Consider the following 19,321-nt stretch of genomic DNA (forward strand, 5'->3'; position numbering starts at 1 on the left):
TTTTAAAGGAAATCACTACCATTAATTTGGAAAACGGCAAAATAAAGCGAACACAAACCCTCCTTATTTGTTGGAGAGGTTGCAGAGGCACAAACAGGATGCATGGTACACATAAGCACACGCACACACACACACACAGTACACACCAAATGCTCTTCCTGTTGTATACATACAAACACAAACATCCAAACAGGTTTGACACCAGCAACATGAGTGTACGCTACAGCAGGCGGGGCTCTGGGTCCCTGCTGTTGACCGTCTGGTTCCACGCCTGCTATACCTGTGTTTAAAAAAAAAGAAAGAAAAAAAGGGGGTGGCCCTGATGAAGCTCAGACCTCAGTGTGCAGACTGGGCTGAGCCCCAGGCCCCGAGGGCATTCAGGGTGTGGGTGCCTCGCAGCGGACACCTTTTGTTACAGGCTGGGTGGCAAGAGGAGGAGGAACTGATGGGGTGGGGGGGAGGTGGGGTTGAGTAATGCTATGAGTCATTCTGCATTAGCAGCAGGGAAGGGAGACACGGAGAAGGGGGGTGAAGGGAGAGAATACTTCTGCATGTTGTATGAAGCTAGACGCCATATGCCATCCGAGCTGGGCTGCCTCCTGAGTCAGGGCTCTTGGTTTGACAGGCTTGTGCTTGCCCCCTCCGCATGACCAAAGCTACCCCCAAATAAAACCCTCCTCCCTCTTGGCCTTCCTACGCTCCAGCTACGGACTAGGCAATTGCTGTGGTTGTGCATGGACTATGGGGTGGGGTGTGGAGGGGGTGTACTCAGTGATCTGAACACATCGGACATTGTCGTGAGTCCCGGCAGGAACAGCTGGTCAGCTGGAGAGAAGGGTGGAAGGGGGGTGGGGATAAGGAGGGGAAAAGATGGGAGGCAGTGCGGTACACTGATAATGGGATTAGGTTAAAACATTCAGTGGGCGAGAGACCCCTCCTCGCTCTGTAGCCTCCAAAATACTGCGTTAACTCTCAACCGCTTTATCGAAAGCCAGTGCCCAAGCCAGCCTGGCCAACGCCAAGCAGGGAAACCTCAAACTGGCCCTTAACCCAACCCCCCAACTACCAACAACAGCCAACTGCCTCACACTGAAAGGTTTGCACCCAACATGATGGATACACAACCAGACAGTAAATATCATACATTGAGCTGCCTTAAAGAAAATTGGGGGCATTTTTAAGACGGGGTTGAGTTGGTCAGCCCTGTTTTCCATAAACAGGAAGTTGGCGAGTCATACTCGCATCAGCTCAGTTCAGCGCTTAATGAATGACTAGCACGGCGTCTCGCTGTGCCCAGTCAAGCACTGTGTTCCACAGCGATATAGACCGCTGAGTATTATCCATGAGACTGCCGACAGTTATGGCACAACAGCTGGCAAATTAGACCTATCAGCGATGCTAAATAATTCATGTGAGACAACAGTAACGTGGCAGATCCTATTCATGGCACCCCATCATGCATGCAGACGCACTTTCATCTCTGCTAGGTGAGGAATCTTACTGTATACAAAAGAAAAGTGTTGTCACTGGACAAAGACATAGTGAGAGTGGGACAATAACTTGCTCAGAAGGGGTGTGAGAATATGCCATTGTCAATGCAGTCAGTGACTGTAATGATTATGTTGGCATCTGGAGGGTGCAGCAACAGCACACAATGGAGCTCATACAGGACATCATCTTATTCATGATGTTTCCAGTATGCGTCCCTTATAATTATGGACATCATCTGTGGAGCTGTGTTCACGCGAGCCTGCGAGCGACACATGACGGACCTCAGCAGCTTTCTGGGTTCCAATGAAAGGATCAAACCTCTCTTTCTTTTTGCCACAACACAGACACACACACACACACACACACACACACACACACACCACCTAAAAGCCTGGCTCGCATGACTAGAGATGGGCAGAAACAGATTATGGTTATTGATTGCTGCCTGGAGATGGATCTGTCTGTGTGTGTGTTTACGTGTGTGTGTCAGTGCAGAGGATGGGGACTAAGGGCGGTGTGCAAAAGCTATTGATTCTGTCCAGTAGGAAGGCTATGTGTTTGAATCAAGGTCAGTTCCACACTGTCTCACCTATTAGAAACTTGCAGTCTCCGCCAACACACACACACGCACACAACAGTTTTTACCCTCAACAATAACCCCATCACAAAGAATAATGGATGACACGTCAAACTCAAGTGCGCGTTGAAGAGAGAAATGAATCTCAGGTCCTGGATGAAGACATTATTCTACATGGACAGTATGAAGGATCCTCGTCATACAGTAAATGACAGCAGATAGCAAGGCTATCCAGACAAGGTTCGCTGATGTGTCATTCGCTTTGTGTGCGCAGTGCCATTAAAATAGGCATAAAAAGAAGCATAAACTGACAGCCTCCACTGCCAATAAATCAGTAAAAACAACAGCGGTTGGATCAAAACTTAAGTTGTTTTCGATTGAACATTTTGTGGTCACATCTATTCAAAATGCAGCTGTGTAGTGTGGACGAGTTGCAGACAATCTACTTAGAACACACAAAGCCAGACCAGCTGCATTTTCCATCAGGCGTATAAATAATAGATGATACATTATGAGTTGTCTGCGAGAAGCTGGTGATATGATGTCTACGAGGCCTTGGTTGTGACCTCACAGGGGAAACTGTCAAAATCTAACCGACAAAGGGATCTGGCCGCGGTGCAAAGAAAAAACAATGTAATGGCACAGATTTCACAAACCTTCACAAAAAAGAGAGGGAGGACAGCATAGGATGTGACGGGGGAGAGAGGCAGCAAGAGGAAAGTATCTTTCTGAAGAACACCCGTAAAGCTCATCTGTGTGTATTTTCTGACAATGTTGCTGAGGTCATTTTTATTTATCAAATCCTATTATCCCAAGAGATCCCATGAGCACTGCAGTTGACTGCTGGAGTCCTCTTGAGCCTTGTGACAGAGTAAGAGAGGCGGCTGCAGCACCATACTGGCCTTTTATCTGGACACACAGGGGTCATATAGCTTCTCTTTGAAGAAATATTCAACTAATTACCTTAGGGAGTGGCCTCACAGGCAGAGAGCAGACTGTGGATTGTTAAGGCATTGTGAACGGGTAAACTAAGGATGAGGATTTTCATCTTGCACACACACACACACACACACAAAAACAGAACCAAGATGAAGTCATTGTTCCAACCCCGAGAAAGATAAAGAGCCACATTTCCTGAGAAGATGAAAGAATGATGACTGGAGGAGGGAAAAGTGCAAAAGGCTGGTATAATACAACAACAAAAAAAATCCAATGATGAAAAGAGTGACTGCACCTGCCACTCAAGACTGCTTTGTTCGCGGTTCATGCCATCGCTGAACATTTTGTCAGTCAGGTCCAATCTGATGCCACAATCTATAAAACTTGGTTCATATGCCATACATCAAACTCAGGGCTCAGTTGCCATTCATTATTTGATATATCATCTGTCCACATGAGCCTCTCAGCTAGGCAGACAAACAGCAGGCAGACATGCAGATACTTATGCTGGCAATGCTGTGCTTTGCCTGGCACATTCACTCTCCTCTCTTGGAGTGCGTGAGGCCTGGCAGAACTGCAGAGGCAGGGCTTATCTTCGCTCATAGATCACGCCTTTGTGTCTGTCTGCTCCTCTGCTAAGGAATGCCAGGTAAAGGCTTTATGTCCCAGCACAGGCCTGGTACTGTCCCACCCATGCCACCACCACCACCACCCCCACGCCCTGAGGCAGGCAGGCCTGTGGCAGGCCCCCCTCTGGTACTGAGAGTAACACTGGGCTAATTCACTTGGCGTCGGGTAACAGACATCTGTCACTCAGGATGCCCCCCGGGACTCGCAGACAAGGCCTGATATAGGGGTGGGGTGGGTCCTGTGCATGTGATGCACTGTGAAACACATAGAGGCAGACACATACTGACACATACCCAACTGTAAACATCACACACATGGTGTGTTGCAGAATAATTAAGATGCAAAATCCTTTGCTGCGAGTACTTCAGATATGAAGCCTTGACAGTAACTTAAAAAAAAAAAAAAAGTTGATGTCTTAAAACAATAGATGTTGTCTTTCATCTAAATTAAACCTCTATGGGGGAGGTTTCTATAGCAACCGCCAGAGGGGCAGCGTGGTTCTGGTGTTGTACATGCTGTCCGTGGAGGAGCGGGGCACTGGGGGGAGATCAGATTTCCCCCTCCAGGGCCCATCTTGACTCTGCCCCCCCTCCTCCCATCTCACCCTGCAACTCAGTGCTGCTGGCATTCACATGCTAATTAATCTCCATTGGTGATTGCACTGCCTTTAAACCAACTGACAACTACAGCTGGAGTCAGGCTCTTAACGGCACACTGTTGGACGGATGATTGGAGGGATGAGTGCAAGCGTGTGTTTGTGTGAGCATTTGTATGTGTTTGCATGAACTTGTATGCATTTCGGTGCTCTTATTTTGGCTCTCCTTGTGCTCCATAAAACAACAGTGATAGATGATGACACATTATCGGTGCTACTACCCAAAACAGTTTCATACAACCTCCCATGCTGCTCCAGGCTGTGAAACCATCCTGGCCTAATAGCTGTATGTAAATCACCAAGCCCATAAAAATGAGTGTCAGCATTCCGCAGTGTACGTTGGCGGACATGACAAGCACGCCACGTCTCAATGAATTTACCCAAATGGGCTGCTGGTGGTGTTGAAAATGTATGCTCAGTGGTGTTATGCAGCTAATGAAATCATCATAAAAATACTGCTAAATGCATGCTCATAACATTAACAATCTTAGCTATACGGGTAATAAACAGAGCTCTTTTTAAATTGTTGCATTCGTCTGATGAGCCATCCCTGTATGGGATAGTGAACAGTAAATGAAGCAGAAGGCACAGGGAGTAAAGGATACAAGCTCTGGTAGAGAGTCAGACGGGATTTGACAGCTCTGCTGGCATTGATACAGGTGGCCCGCACCAAGCTTGGCAGCAAAGTCCCAGTGATGATGGCGCCATTAAACAGAGGACCAAAGAAAGGAACCTGAGAAAGTTAAGAGAGGGAGAGGGAATGAGAATAACAAAAAACAAATTAAAACATCCTCAATGATCCACATTTATTCTGGTCAGTTTTCAGTCTTAAGCAAATGCTTGAATATAAGACTTGGTTAAACATGTTTTTGTTCTTTTTCTGACCATTTCTCCATCTGTTTAGGGAAAGGTTCGAGCCGAAATTGGATTTCACCTAACTTTGCATGACAACCAAACATATCTAATGCGAATCAATGTTCGGTAAATGAAATTAAAACGACAATCCATACTAAACAATGTCCACATATTGAGCTACCGAGCGAACACAAAGGGCCAATATCCATTTTAGTGACAGCATGCGAGTGTGTGTGGGTGCACACGTCTGTTCATGCATATTGGAAGGGGGCCCTTAATCACTGAAGCTCAATGGTCGTTGACCTGGAAGTTGATGTGAATGTCAAAGTCTCTCCAAAAGGTCCTGCTGTCTTCAACTTGGCAGTTCAGGAGTATAATAACCAGTCAAATTAAACAATGAGTGGATTTTAACCAGGAATGATACAGACCAATTAACTTCATCACACGTCTAAAACTGAGGTGACACGGCGTAAACGTCTATCATGGAAACTTTATATTCATGGGAAAAATCACACTTTCACAAATCTAATCTGCATGGGAGATGTATGTCAGTAAAGAACTTTAACTGACCAAAAAGAACACTACCGCTTGCTTAAATGGATGTACCATTTTCCCCAGAGTAGAATATTACATTTTCAATATTTTGGCTCAAATAACTTCCATGTTTGCATGTTGAACATTTAACAAAAGCCCCTGTTTTGCCCCCCTTAAATTACACTCAGTAACATAGAGTGAAAATTGAGCCAGCTTTAGAGCAAGGACACAATGACCAGATTGATCCCCGAAGAAATTAAACTGACTTGTTACTATGATAATGACACTGGTTAAATGAGTACATTGAATGAGTAATTACCAATGAAAGGTAACAAACAACTGATTAGTAAACATGGTAAGCAGTATAAGAACATGACAACCATTTCTCCGGAGAACCTAAAAGTCCTTTGTGGTTCCTTTCTATAGCTTGGATTGTACTCATAAAGCTAAGTGGAGACGCTATTGTTTCTTGCCAAATCTAATGTATTCCTCTTTGATCTTACAAGTGACAATATGAAGCAGATTGTTATTAAATCATTTGAAATACCTGAATATTGTTTAGTATGAATGATTGAACCAGGCCTTCTCGCATGAAGAAATGCCCTATCTTCACTAAACGCACACACGCTTAAGAGTATCCGAGATGAAAGTCAACCGAGAGAGGCTGGTAACCATCTCTGAAAGCACATACCCACAGTGTGGGTAATAATGCACTACTGGAGTAGGAAACCACAACAAGAGAAAGAACCTAAAAAATTTGGTCTGAACAGGAAAGGAAGCACAAGGGACTGCCTTAACTCATGGACAGAGATGGGAAAGTAGTGCAAAGCTGAAAATAGCCTGTGTGGTTTTTGTGCTTTCTGTGCCTGGAAAATAATAGAATAAAATATTTCTGCCATCCGAGCACTAGAGAAAAAAATAATGAAAGACATGAAAAATTACCTTCGCAATTTATCGCCAGCAATTGCCTTCACTAAAATGTTAAGATGGCAGCGCTTTACCTGTGGTTTCTTCATGATCTGGATGAAATACATGTGGTTCTTCATCGGGTAGATGATAATCAGGACGTCTCCAAAGTCAGTTGGGATGATGCCACGTCGATAGTCTCTCGTGTGCTCTGACCACACTATATGTACCTCGTCATTTCCCAGGTGACGCAGCTGTCAAACAAACAAAATCACTCGAATCAAGCTTTTGGCAAGTGCAAGTCGTTCTTATTCCGATGGCGGTAATGACAAGAATACAAATTCAGTGATATTAGGGTTTCATCCAGTTGGCACCTCAGGCCACTATGACCCCAAGAAGTCTCAAGAGTGAATTGAGGGAATGAAAGATAGTAAAATATGATTTACCACAGACAGGTCAGTAGATGTTCCATTAGTAATTCCTCATAAATGGCTTTTATTGCAACATATGGCAAATTTTATTGAAATATGTTTACTGAGAAAAAACATGAATGCAACAGGTGCAACTAAATCCGAACCTGTTGGAAAACAATGGCTTATATAAAATAGAAGCCCCGGCCCTGCTTTTGACTGTTTTTTTATAGCTTTTCATTATAAAGTCAAATTGCGAACACAAACTGCACAAAATGGAGCATTTTAAAACCAAATAATTCAAATCCAATTAACTTTCTCCATCAGAGATAAAATTGCTTCCCATTTCCACTCTATTCAAAAACACAAATGAAACTGGGCAGGACACGAAGGTACACTTTAATGACAGGAAATTGCCTGATGCTTGTTTGAAATAGGTAAACAGCTTCCCCCCTTTTGCCCCCCCAAGTAAAATAGGTGGATACAACGATACTACATTCTCTGGCAAGTGTAAATCACTTAGCCAGTGGTCAAGTGATGTCGAATCAAGCTGTCCTTCCCCTTCCTGGGCTATCATGGACAATGAAAAAAGAGCCTCTCCTCAGAAGAAAATATCTGCCAATGTACTGTGGGCCTAATGAGCTATTACGAAACATGCCCTCGCCAACAAAAATGCAATTAGCACATTCTATTATAAGCCCTTAATTATGGTAATACGGTAATCTTAAACAAATCCACGGCATGCTGATTACTGGAGCTTGCCAGTTCAGTCTGTCCAAGGATCAGCAGGTACCAACCAGGTCAGTCACTGGGACAATTTCAGAGAAAATGTTGAATATGCATTTGCAGTAAACAATCAAGACTGGGATGCTAATTTGGGTTAATACATTAACATTTGGATGAGCAGAATCCCAAGTTTAATGAGGATGCTTACGCTCGAGTCAATCATCTTCTGCACCACTCTATTTATTCCCTCTTTAATCACATCCAAATGTTTGAGACGTCTTTGATAAAATGTGATTCAAGGCAAAGACTCTTGTTCAATTAGCCCTCTTTGACCTCCCACCCGGGGAATCGGGCGTCAAGACACATGGAGACAGCAAACCAGAGGAGCCCAGAAAACAAGAGGCTCCTTCTACAAACAAAACTGCCACAGCACGGTTAAGCTGCAGTGCCTGGGGTTGAGCATGATAACTAAAGCACACACTTCTAGCTCTTTCTCCCTCACACACACACACACACACACACAGACACACACTGCATGGCCTGACCCCAACCCTGCAGGTCATTTCTATAACCGCATTACTGAAACCAGCTGCTGCTGCTTGCACTGCCCGAAAACCCACAATTGGATTGAGGAATTCATGGTTTTGCCTCTTTTCTTTTTTCGGTTTAGCTGTTCTTTTTTTTTTTCTTTTTTCTTTACCTACGTTTCAAACAAGCAATCTGCCCACTGAGAGCTCGCCCACAGTATGCCTCAGAGGGTCAGAGGCAGTAAAGTGGGTGACTGTTGGACTAAAAGTGTTATTTTTAAATTGACAGGTAAACATCCTACTTGAGGACAGACAAAGCCGGTTTCTCATTCCAATTCTTCATACCTCTCCTCGTCTCTTTGCCCCCACCTGCCCTCCCATCTTTTTCTGAAGCATCTGTGCATGCAGCCAGCCTGCCAATTTCTGCTGAGCCTGTGGCTGGTGTGGAGAACTGTGCAAGGTAGGCAATTACAGAAGTTCCAAAGTGAAATGAATGGAACTGGAGGGGTAGCACACACCGCTCTGGGCATGGCCACCCCACCAGCGCCTCACTCTGGCCAGTCAAAGTTAAAATCTTTACTCAGTGTAACTAATTTTTGCAATCATTAAGCACAAGTTCAGGATGGGTTTAGAAAGAGTAGGGGGTTATTTGCGGAAAAAAAAGAGGGGGGTTGGTCTGTGGAGGACTGGAAGGGGCTGGATATGAGGAGAGCCTGATTAATTTCCCTTCTCAGCAGGTTACTGTATGAGAAGATTGGCAGCACGGGCAGGGGCCTTGTGGCTCATTTCTTTGTGCTAACTGCTACTGCTGCACTGCAGCTCAGAATCCCATGTCAGAACCCAATCGATCGCTCCTGTGGCGGCAGCAGGAATTGGATAAAAGGATCCTGCCGGCATCCGGCCGGCGCCTGCCCTAGCAGGGAGAGCTAATGGCTGATTCCAGGCCCTGGTCACAGCACACAGGGAGGGGGGCAGGGGCTAGCTGAATCACAGTCATTACTGCAGCGGCACATGCCCTCTCTCCACTCATGCGCCTTTTACTCTCTACTCCTCAGGCCTGCCTGGATAGGGTCACTAATCAATGCCCGCACTCTGGAGTCACACCTCCTGATCACAGCTTAACACGGCGCTGAAGGCTACAACAACATATTGCTATGGGCAGAAAGGACTGTGTAGCCATTTCACTGCATCAAATGGGAAGAGCATTTTGTTTGACCAGTGAAATGCATACAGCACAGGCCATAAGAATCTAAAGGCCATTTGCTAAAAAGACAATGATAATACGACAGGTTAAAAACATAATGAACAGGTAATTTTACCTTTTTTGTATGGCAATCATCAGAATCAGATGGCATACGTGTGGAGACATGAAAGATGGCTTCCATCGTGGAGGTAGCGTAATAAGGAGCCGTTACACCTGTGCTGCCATTTCTCTGAAGGCCTCCCATAAATCCACAGTGTGTAGCCAGGTCCACCTAGGGGGTTGAGGTACAGTTAAGACAATCGGGGTGTGCCTTTCTATGTGTGTAAGCATATTTATGTTATATCTGAGGATCTGGTGTGGTTACCTCCCATCCCAGTCCAGATACAAAGTCTTCATAGGCCGGGCTGCCTGTGCTGTTCGACAAGATGGAGCACTTGTCCTCTTGTCCCTCTCCGATGTAGAATACAGCGATCTTGTGCGTCTCACGACTACAGAGTAAGACAAATATTTTATTACAAAGATTGTAATAAAATAACAAAACCACAAGGGCCAATCTTACAAGTGCACTACTTCTCAGCCACTTTAGAGAAATGCTTTGAAGTATAATACCCATGACTCAAAACTCAGCAACACTACAACTTGCTTATCAAAATAAAGTGTTTAAATTAAATGAATAAAACCAGCAAAATGTATCTCTTTCATTTTCATTGTTATGGCCCAAAATGACAAGTTTTCGTTAGTATTCAGTTTCTACAAGGAACATTCTGAAATGTAATTTGTGTTTCAACATAAACGAAGTTTTACCACTGCCTTGAATCCAAGTTCTTCAGTTCTCTTAAGAGCTTTGAGTTTTTCTTAAGCAGATGGAAACTTTTCCTGTTTGGGAAAGACAGACTTGGTTAGATGACATTTCCGTTTCATTATTCTACATCCAACCCCCCCCCCCAAAAATACAAAAATAAGCACTCAAGATTACCAAAGGCAAAAAGGGTGTGCAGGTGCAAACATCAATCTCAGACTAGCTGAGTGGATTTTGCACCATCACCATTAAGAGGTGTAACCTTTTAATTTACAGGAAGCATTGGAAAGATGTGGCACTGTATGATAGACTTTAGTGAAAGCAGCTGGACATTTATAACCTGTGGAGAGGAGATTAAGTCGCTGCAGTGTGCTTTTATCTCAACTCTCGCTTTCTTTCAGTAACAAGCAAACAACTGAACAACCCTCCAGTAAGAAAAGTGGGCAGCAAAAATATTAGTAAACTGCAGAGGATATTGTCAACACAGTTGTGTTTCTTTCCCTTTTGACTGGCCACAGAAAAAAAGGATAGGATGAAGTAAGAAATTATAAAACTAATTCTATTCTGTGCCACCATACATATAAATCACATATAAAATTATTTGAATGATGAAGAACTACACCATAGTCCATAGAAGACAAATCACTGTAGCCAATTCCGGTGGGGAGTTTACCTGCGGTCCCAAGAGTTCATGCCAAGGTCATTAAGTAGCAGCCGGCAGAAGTAGAAAGGAGCTTTTGGTTCCTGATGGGAGGGTTCCCTCTGGCAGGCAGCTCGAAAGCTAACGTCAGCATCCCAGTGCCTCACCTGCTCCTCCTCCTGCTGAGTCTGACGGAGAATAGCCTCTACAATGGTGCTCTCTTGCTCAATGTTCATGCCGTGCGGTGAGGGCGCTGGCTGGTTGAGTTTGAGTTGCGGTTGGAGCAGGCATTCTGGACTGCTGAGGCCGAGGTTCTCCAGCAGTTTGTCGAGAACATCGACTTCTTCCACCTCGCAATCGGGCAGTGTGTCCGAGAATGAACCGTATTTGTTTTTGTGCATCGCCTTAGTGGGAGAGTAGGGTTGGTTTCTGCTGTGAGTGACATTGGTGGTATAAAGAGAGTGGTCAACTGTGCTGAAAACTCCCACGTCGACAGAATCTTCTTGAGTCGTGCAGAGGATTGCACCATCCCATGAGTATTTGCCAGAAATGTCCCGGACGATAACTCGCACTTGGGAGGAAGTGTGGGGGGGCTGCCCGACGGTGGGTGTTTCAGCAGGGATCTGCAGGTAGGACACCAGTGTGCTATCGTTGAAAACAAAGAGCTGCAGGTTGGGGCTTTTGAATACCTCCGAGGACAGCTCGGACGACTCCACATAGGGGTTGTCGTGGTTTTCGCTCACTAGGCTGTGGAGAAGGGCCGGGCCACCGCTCAGTGGATGATGACCCAGATGGTTCACCAGGTGTGTCATTACCATCCGTGCTGTGAGAGGTATCAGTTCCATGTTCCGCCGTCGCTTTTCTGAAAGAAAGACAAAGACAGAAAGATGGAAAACACTGAGAACACATCTAAAGAAAAATAAACAAATGGTTAAAGTTACTGATGGGTTCAGGATAAAGTTGCACGTGGTATCTTTAATAATACAGTACATCCAACACAGACTTTGTCAACCCTATTTTAAAAGCCCCCATATTTGTGTGCAGACATGCTATCATCTCTGTTAGCTCTTTTTACACAAAGCCAAATCTCATTAATGATTACCAACAGGAGCACGTTATTCATTGCTCACAATAGCCTGGCCAGCACACCTCTAAGTAGGTAGCATCTAATCATAAGAGACAACTTTGAAAAGCCCATTGAGTCGTCTTACAATGGACAAGCATTGCAACTGGCCGAGTGCTAATGAGAACCACCGTCTTTAAAGGCTGCTGAATAGAAATCTACTTAGTGAATTGCATTTATGTAAATGTACAGGTTTTTACTCCCAAGAGAAAGACATGCCATGCTTTATTCTGCAGTGATGTGGGGAAAAACACACAAAAAAACAAGAAGATGCACTCTTGCATTGTGACAATGCTATCAATACCATCATCCCCCATCAAAGTGGAGAAAGCTCTTTAGAAAGCAGGCCAAGCTGCATTAGAGATGTGCTGGCCCTTTGATGTGACTTGATCAATATGAGGTGCGGGCATAAATATAACTAGGCTGACATGCTTTGGTTTGCCCTTTTAATAGTGTTTTGTTATTTCTAGCAGATGTGCAACAAAAAAGCAGAGGTGGGGTGACATTTTATCAGGCAAAACCTACTGTTCAAAATTCTTAGATTGCTCCGGTAGACATATGCACCGTGTTTTTGGGCTTTAAGGACTTCTCAGAAGTTGAGGACATGAGAGAGAGAGTGAGCGAGTGGGGAACACACTGCCTAATGGAATTACAAGGTCACAAAAAAAGAAGAAAAAAAAAAATCACATTTTTATCAAAACCCCATAATGGATCTTCTCTCCAGTGCTGAGCACTAATGCGAACATTCCATTCCCTGTGATGGTTGATTTCCTTTTCATACTTTTAATAAGATATTGATGTTTAATGGACAGGCCCTAAATGGATGGTTTACTTTGAGTTTCTTTCGGGGTAAAATATATGCATCTACAGTCTGTAAGAAGTAGGGGAGAGTAATAGTAGTAATTAGCAGTACTCCAGCATCATCATCATTTTTGCACTCTTACACAGAACAGATATTTAAGAGGGGCATCAGGATGACTCGACCCCCCCCTCCCCCTCACATTGATGCAGTGTTGGAATGCTTTTTGTGTCTTTACCTTCAGCAACAGTGAGCAAGTTGCCGAAATCAGTAGTGGTTGACTGTGTGGGTGGTGGCTCGCAGCTCTTAACCTGACCCAACATGAGGTCATAGTCACTGGACAAGTCTGACAGGCTGAGGAGGTAGTGGCTCTGTTGGGTGTGCAGGTTGGACCCAGATACACAGCAGTGCAGCACCTGAGAAACAGGAGAAAAAAAAATTGTTTTCAGATTGTGTCCAGATAAAGTGTGTCTGGCTACTGATTCTACACTATGACATAAGAGATGCACTTTAGTGATTAAACTGAATCTGTGATGTATAAAGACACTTCCCCATTAGGAGTGATGGTGCCTGGCGAGACAATGCACAGTGACACTCCAGAAGGCCTGTTTGACACTGACATGATCCAGGAGCATAGGAAAGAGGCATATATGCTCCATTTACATCATAAGGCAGCGGTGGAAGGGAGGGAGCGAGGGAGAGAAAAGAGGGTCTTCATTGCCACTAATCCATTTCTCCTGTGATGTGTGAGTGTATCGATCTACATAACAGATGGCAGAGCATCCGTTGGCAGGGCTAGATAAGGCGCACTGGGGCAGTTGATTACAGCCATTGGACAGGTTTACACTGTTTGATTTAATTAAGACTTTATCCTTGAGCTCAGCTCTCACCGCAGACATGCACGCTCAGCCACACGTGTACGAGCACAGAAACTCAAACACACCTGTATACTGTATAATCTGAACGGAGGTAGGGTGCTACACACGAGAGGGTAAAACATATGCCTAATGTATGTAAATGAGGGGGGCCTCTCATTCAGAGTTGAGCAACTTGGGTAAAGCCCTGCACAGGCTAATCCCATTCAGCGCACACATACGCTCACACTTGGCTGAGAGAACGCTCAGCGAGGCAGGCTGGGCTTTGCCATCTGAAACAGTATTGTGTGGGGCAATGTAGACAGTATGCGGATGATTCTAGTGAGCAGACCCCTGGCTTCGTGGGGGAGGGATTGGAAGCGTTGATTCTGAAAAGACCTGAACCAAACAGCTGCTACACCAAAGCCCCAAAGAGCTTCCTCTGCGGAGAGGTGGAGAAACAGAGAGGGAGGGGGGGGGAACCCACGGCTGTGCTTGACAACTAAGTGACTGCACTTAGCATAGCAACAGTTCCTGGAAGAAAACACATAGTGAAACAAGCGTACCGTAGATAAGAGGGGCATGTATTGAGTACACCTATGTACACACATTAATGAAATGATTAGAAAGGCAACACAGACACACACATACGGACACACACAGGTAGCCAAAGAGAGCAAACCGATGAGGTCTAGTGCAATTATACTCTTTACAGTGATTTGCTTGCTTTTAGTCACTGAAAACATTTCTCCATATCATTATCATAGATGTGTGCATATGTTGTGGTTGTGTTGAATGGATTAGAAGATACATGCTTTTTTAAAATATAAATGTAATTAAAGGGTGAAGCATGGAAAACAAATAGACACTCAGAGTGTTTTGTATCCAGGAGCAGCTCTTCTCTACTTGCTATGGAGAATAATTCACCATTAAGTGTTTCTGGAAATATATAGATCATAGCTATATTACATTATTATTGTCAAACCTTGTAATGCCTTGCTTAATATATTATTTCAAATGAAATCCAGAGGCCTCTGCCTTTTGTGTGCTGATAGGCAACCAATCATGCCTAATTGTCTTTGCTTTCATAGCAGCTGCAGTCGCTCTCATATTAAGACATATTCCATTCAAATCTCCAGAACAAGCATTTATAGCCTGAGCTTATCAAGTGGACAAAGGGTCCTGTTTGAATAATTGGACCATTTCTTATCAGGGGTGACATCCTTACAAAGATCTGCCGTTGACCGCATCTGCCCAGACAGGAGGGAATGAATAATACCTCATTCATTTGTGCCTAAAGCTTGGCCCTCATAGTCAGGGTCAGGCCATAAAATAAAGGGTTAAAGGGACATATAAAGAGAAATAGATTGAATACAAAATATTATGCCCGGTTTAAACAAATGTAGTGCACACATCCCTCAACTATTATCAAGCATTTCTTACATACTGTATGTGAAATGTCAACCGCATGCATCAATTATGGTGGTCTTCATTGCTGTTGTGCCACTATAAAGTTCAATGAGCCATAGTCATGAGGTCACACTAGAGGTGAGTCTAATTAAAGGGGGGAAGCCCATGTGGTGAGGTGGGGGGTGGAGATGTCAAAGCTAAAGTTGTGTCTCTGGGCAAAAGCTTATGTATATTTCATCGGTCGATAAAAGGTGGTTGGGTTCTTTTCAAGTTTGTTTGCGGTGGACTAAACTCTCAGCTGCATGTTGAGGCTACCCACCCTGTAGATGTAGTCCAGCAGTGGGGCCTTGAGGGCTGTGTGGTCCTCCACTGAAGGCATGGTGACGGGTTCCAGGAGGAGACTCAGGGGAACGGCCATACACCAGTCCAACAGGCAAAGCAGCAGTGAAACCATCAACTGAGGAGGACGGAGAGAGGTGCTTTTATCAGTTGGGTTAAACAACAAATCGGTAACACTTTATGATAACGCATGAATACTCATTAGTATGTAGTTTATGAACACAGTTATACACGTTTTACTCATGTGCTGAAGTGTTGGCATTTTCTGAGTGACTGGTGGAGACACAGAGAGAGGTGACAGAGCAGTCCCTTGTAAGTCAAAGAGTTTGTTTGTTGGAGGTGGATGCTGATTGGCTGCTTGAGTACAGCAGCTATTTGGACCTCAGCTGATGGTATGAGTAAAACATTTATAACTGTGTTTATCAACTACATACTAATGAGTATTCATGCGTTATAAATGATGAATTCAACATTTATTAAAGCTTAACTAACCCTAATAGTGTGTACTTATTATATACTGTTACCAAAACATCAAAACAAGAATTTATATTAATACAACAAACAAAAAAAGAAGAGCGGGATTGCTTCAGAGAAACAACAGATGAGAGCCAAAAGGATAGAAAGAGGTAAAAAGGAAAAAAAAAGTGGAAAGAACAAAGCACTTCAGTTGATACATTCCTCTGCAAATGCACCATTCCAACATGATAGATCAAGGGCCTTCAGATCTCAGCCATTTCATGTCGCCTCCTTTCCAACATGTACCTTTTTGTCTGCTTCCACTGTTGAGTGCTCTGCACTCGGCAACAAAAAGGCTATTGTGGCCACAAAGATCTGTATTGGGAGAAAACAAGGAGAAAGATAATTGGATGACACACTCCTATTCATCAGCTGAGTCAGGGCTTTGTGCTCAAATGGATGCGATGCCACAGGATGAAGTGTATGCATATGCATGAGTAACACTAAGATAACTTTAAGTGACTTGACATGGATTTCTCATCTTACAGATGATGCATTCTCAAAGGCCACTAATAGCTATTGGAAACATACGTGCTTGTGTGCAGATGCGAGCGTATGTGTGAATGTTACCTCGATGATTTTTTTCGGCAGAGTGGACTCGAACCTCTTGAGATGTTCCCAGTGAGAAATAAGCAGCTGAAACACGTCACAGGCTACCTGAGCTACTGCTTTGTTTCCAAACTGCACAAACAAACAAAGAGAACAGGACAGTATCTTCTTAACAATGGAGGGAAGTCGTTTTAACATGCAGTAAGGAACAAAAACACAAATAAAAAGCAGGTAACAAGCCAGTATTTTTGTAAAATGTGCTATTTTTGTATGCAAAAAACACCCAAACAAACAGGATACCTATACCTTGTTTCACTAATTATGATATATGTGTGCGTGTATATATATGTGTGTATATATACACACACACAAATATATGTGTATATACACGTATATATATATATGTAAACACATATATATTAAAAAAAATAATAATATTATATATATATAATTAAGATTAAGATAATTTAAGATTTTAAAGTTATTGAATTTCATACTTGCAGGAGAGTAACACGAATTCATGACGATCATTTATCTGACATGTTCCCCTGCTGGATTTGGGTCACCTTAATACCCGAGTCCCAATAAGACGGGGACATTGATGGTTGGAGATTAGAAGAACATTTTTTTTTGGCATAGCCTGACTGTGCTAGAATTCTCCCTACGATTTGCCTTAAATTTAGCTTTTCACGTACTGTGCAGATAATCAGTATAATTTCATTTCCACTTCAAGCCATGGCTCATTTTCTCCAGACTCATTGGAGTAAAAAATTGAGGCAGTGACAATTTTCTTTCAAATGTTGATTTCTTCTGTGATTTGAAATTCTTTGTGGGGAAATAGAATTTCCCATTTCTTCCAGCTGAATGCCTCTCAACATGTAACAAGGGCAGACAATGTGGGGAGTGCAGAAATGGCCAAACACAAAAAGGGGCCCTGAGAGTTCAGCACCTGCTTTTAGAAAAGAGACTCTCAGTGCCACTCTTCCCCCTAGATCCCCCACCCAGCATATAGCCTCTATTTTGGAGCTGGCTGAGGCTGTGTGTCAAGTTGTACAGGGGAGTGATTACTGCTCCATTAGAGAAAGGGGGGTAGGTGGTGGGTAGCTCGAGCCGGAAGCTGGGAGATGTAGGTGCTTAAATTGGCCCACATCTACTGTGAGCGAGCCACCTGGAAATTACGCCACCACCCAAAATCCTTTCCATAAGGAAAAAAAAAAACAGTCTATCTCTTCACTCAGGTAATACAGGGCTCTGTCACAATATATCAATGAGTCACATCACTGGATGTTTTCTTCTCATACTGTTCCTCTACTCAGTCGGTAGACATTGTTTTGCAGTCCGGTCCTTTTATGTTATCAACTATCATTTTCAAGGCTTTCAGTGGTAAAATAATAAAAAAAAAAACACTGATGAAATGCAACCTTCCTGTCTTGATTTTTTAAAGATTGTTGGCACGAGTATTGCCGTTTTTGCAAATAATATAATGTAAACATTCAGCATTTTGATTCAAAAATTCTGCTCTGGAAAGGTCGTCCACATTACTACCCCAGCATTTTAGAGCCACCAAAACAGAGAAGTTTAAAAAACTTCAAAATAGATGGAGAAAACGATCATGCAGTGACCTACATTCACTTCTTGATTATCAGCCGTGACTTACCAACCATCTCAATAAAATAAAAAATGTTCTACTCTTAACAATAGATGCTTCATATCAGAGAGAATTAACGTATGTAATGTGGATGGCCAGTGTACCAGAATGGTCACATGGAGACTACGTATATAGGAATGACAACTCATAGGTACTTTTTTAACGTAGGTGACCGTCGCGGTAGTATAAATAACAGCAATCAGGTACCTTCAAGGTCAACATCAAGTAGCTTCAATGAGATTTCCACTGGCAGTAAGTGGTTGAAGCTACCGTCACTCCTTCTGTGGGCCTTAATCCTAACCCCACTAAAACGTACCTATACTGTAGGTCGTATTCAGGGGTTGAACAAAACGAGTATTGATCTTGATGAAGAAATCTTGTTCATCTGGAAAAGTTTCAGTCACTGACCTTTAGTGTTACTCCCAAGACATTGATGGCATCTTTAACCTGGTGGTGTATGTTGTTTTGCATGAGCTCTTCACACACCCATAGACCCAAACTGCACACTGCAATGCACCTAAAAGGATACAGTCTATGAACATTTTGCAATTTACACGGGAGAAAATAGTAGAAATTCTACTGTTGCTAATCATACCTGGCTCCTTCAACGTGTTCCTTTGTTGCCATTTCAAGCAGGATGTTGATCAGATAATCCTAAATGACAGAATTAAACAATCTATTCCATCATCAATGTGATATATATTTAAATTAATTTCTCCCAAAGTAGCACATGTTTACCTTTATATCCTCCTTGCCCACAATAATCTCCTCAGAGCCAGGCACATGTTGAAGTACAGGAATCTGGAGGTAAAGGTTGGGGAAACACACTAGAGAGCCCAGAGCAGCTTGAGCCTCCATTCTTGGAACCTGAATGAGACGATAAGAGCAAAAATATTAATGATAATACTAATGTGATCATTAAGTCTTGGCAGCTCCATGAATACAACCCACTTCCACGAAATGGGAAGCTCACTATCCAGGGGGGAAAGGACTGGAGGATTGAAAATGACTGGTCTTTATTCATGATTCTGTTTTCGTTCAGCAGAATCTCTTGCCACATGGTAGGCGTCGGACAACAAAATTACTAATTAAATGCCTGATGGATGCAGGTCTGTATCAGATTGTACATGTCATTCCACCTGATGAGTGCTGTACAGATAATGAATCCACGCTGGGAGACATGAAATGAT

General features: G+C 43.4%; 1 protein-coding gene across 1 annotated transcript in view; it reads right to left on the bottom strand.

The window, feature by feature from the left end:
- ralgapa2 (Ral GTPase activating protein catalytic subunit alpha 2) overlaps positions 1–19,321 on the bottom strand; it is a gene marked incomplete at both ends in the record, with an annotated part of 76,627 nt that overhangs the window by 20,456 nt on the left and 36,850 nt on the right. The window contains 13 exons of the mRNA XM_083907903.1: positions 4,898–5,025; positions 6,683–6,841; positions 9,570–9,725; positions 9,819–9,942; positions 10,259–10,330; positions 10,927–11,755; positions 13,054–13,231; positions 15,399–15,536; positions 16,181–16,249; positions 16,505–16,615; positions 18,540–18,648; positions 18,727–18,785; positions 18,870–18,998. Coding sequence (XP_083764029.1) covers positions 4,898–5,025; positions 6,683–6,841; positions 9,570–9,725; positions 9,819–9,942; positions 10,259–10,330; positions 10,927–11,755; positions 13,054–13,231; positions 15,399–15,536; positions 16,181–16,249; positions 16,505–16,615; positions 18,540–18,648; positions 18,727–18,785; positions 18,870–18,998 — 2,261 coding nt within the window. The remainder of the gene's footprint in view (positions 1–4,897; positions 5,026–6,682; positions 6,842–9,569; positions 9,726–9,818; positions 9,943–10,258; positions 10,331–10,926; positions 11,756–13,053; positions 13,232–15,398; positions 15,537–16,180; positions 16,250–16,504; positions 16,616–18,539; positions 18,649–18,726; positions 18,786–18,869; positions 18,999–19,321) is intronic.

This window comes from Microchirus variegatus, assembly GCF_963457635.1.
Source record: "Microchirus variegatus genome assembly, chromosome: 21".
In the NCBI taxonomy this organism is placed as follows: Eukaryota; Metazoa; Chordata; class Actinopteri; order Pleuronectiformes; family Soleidae; genus Microchirus; species Microchirus variegatus.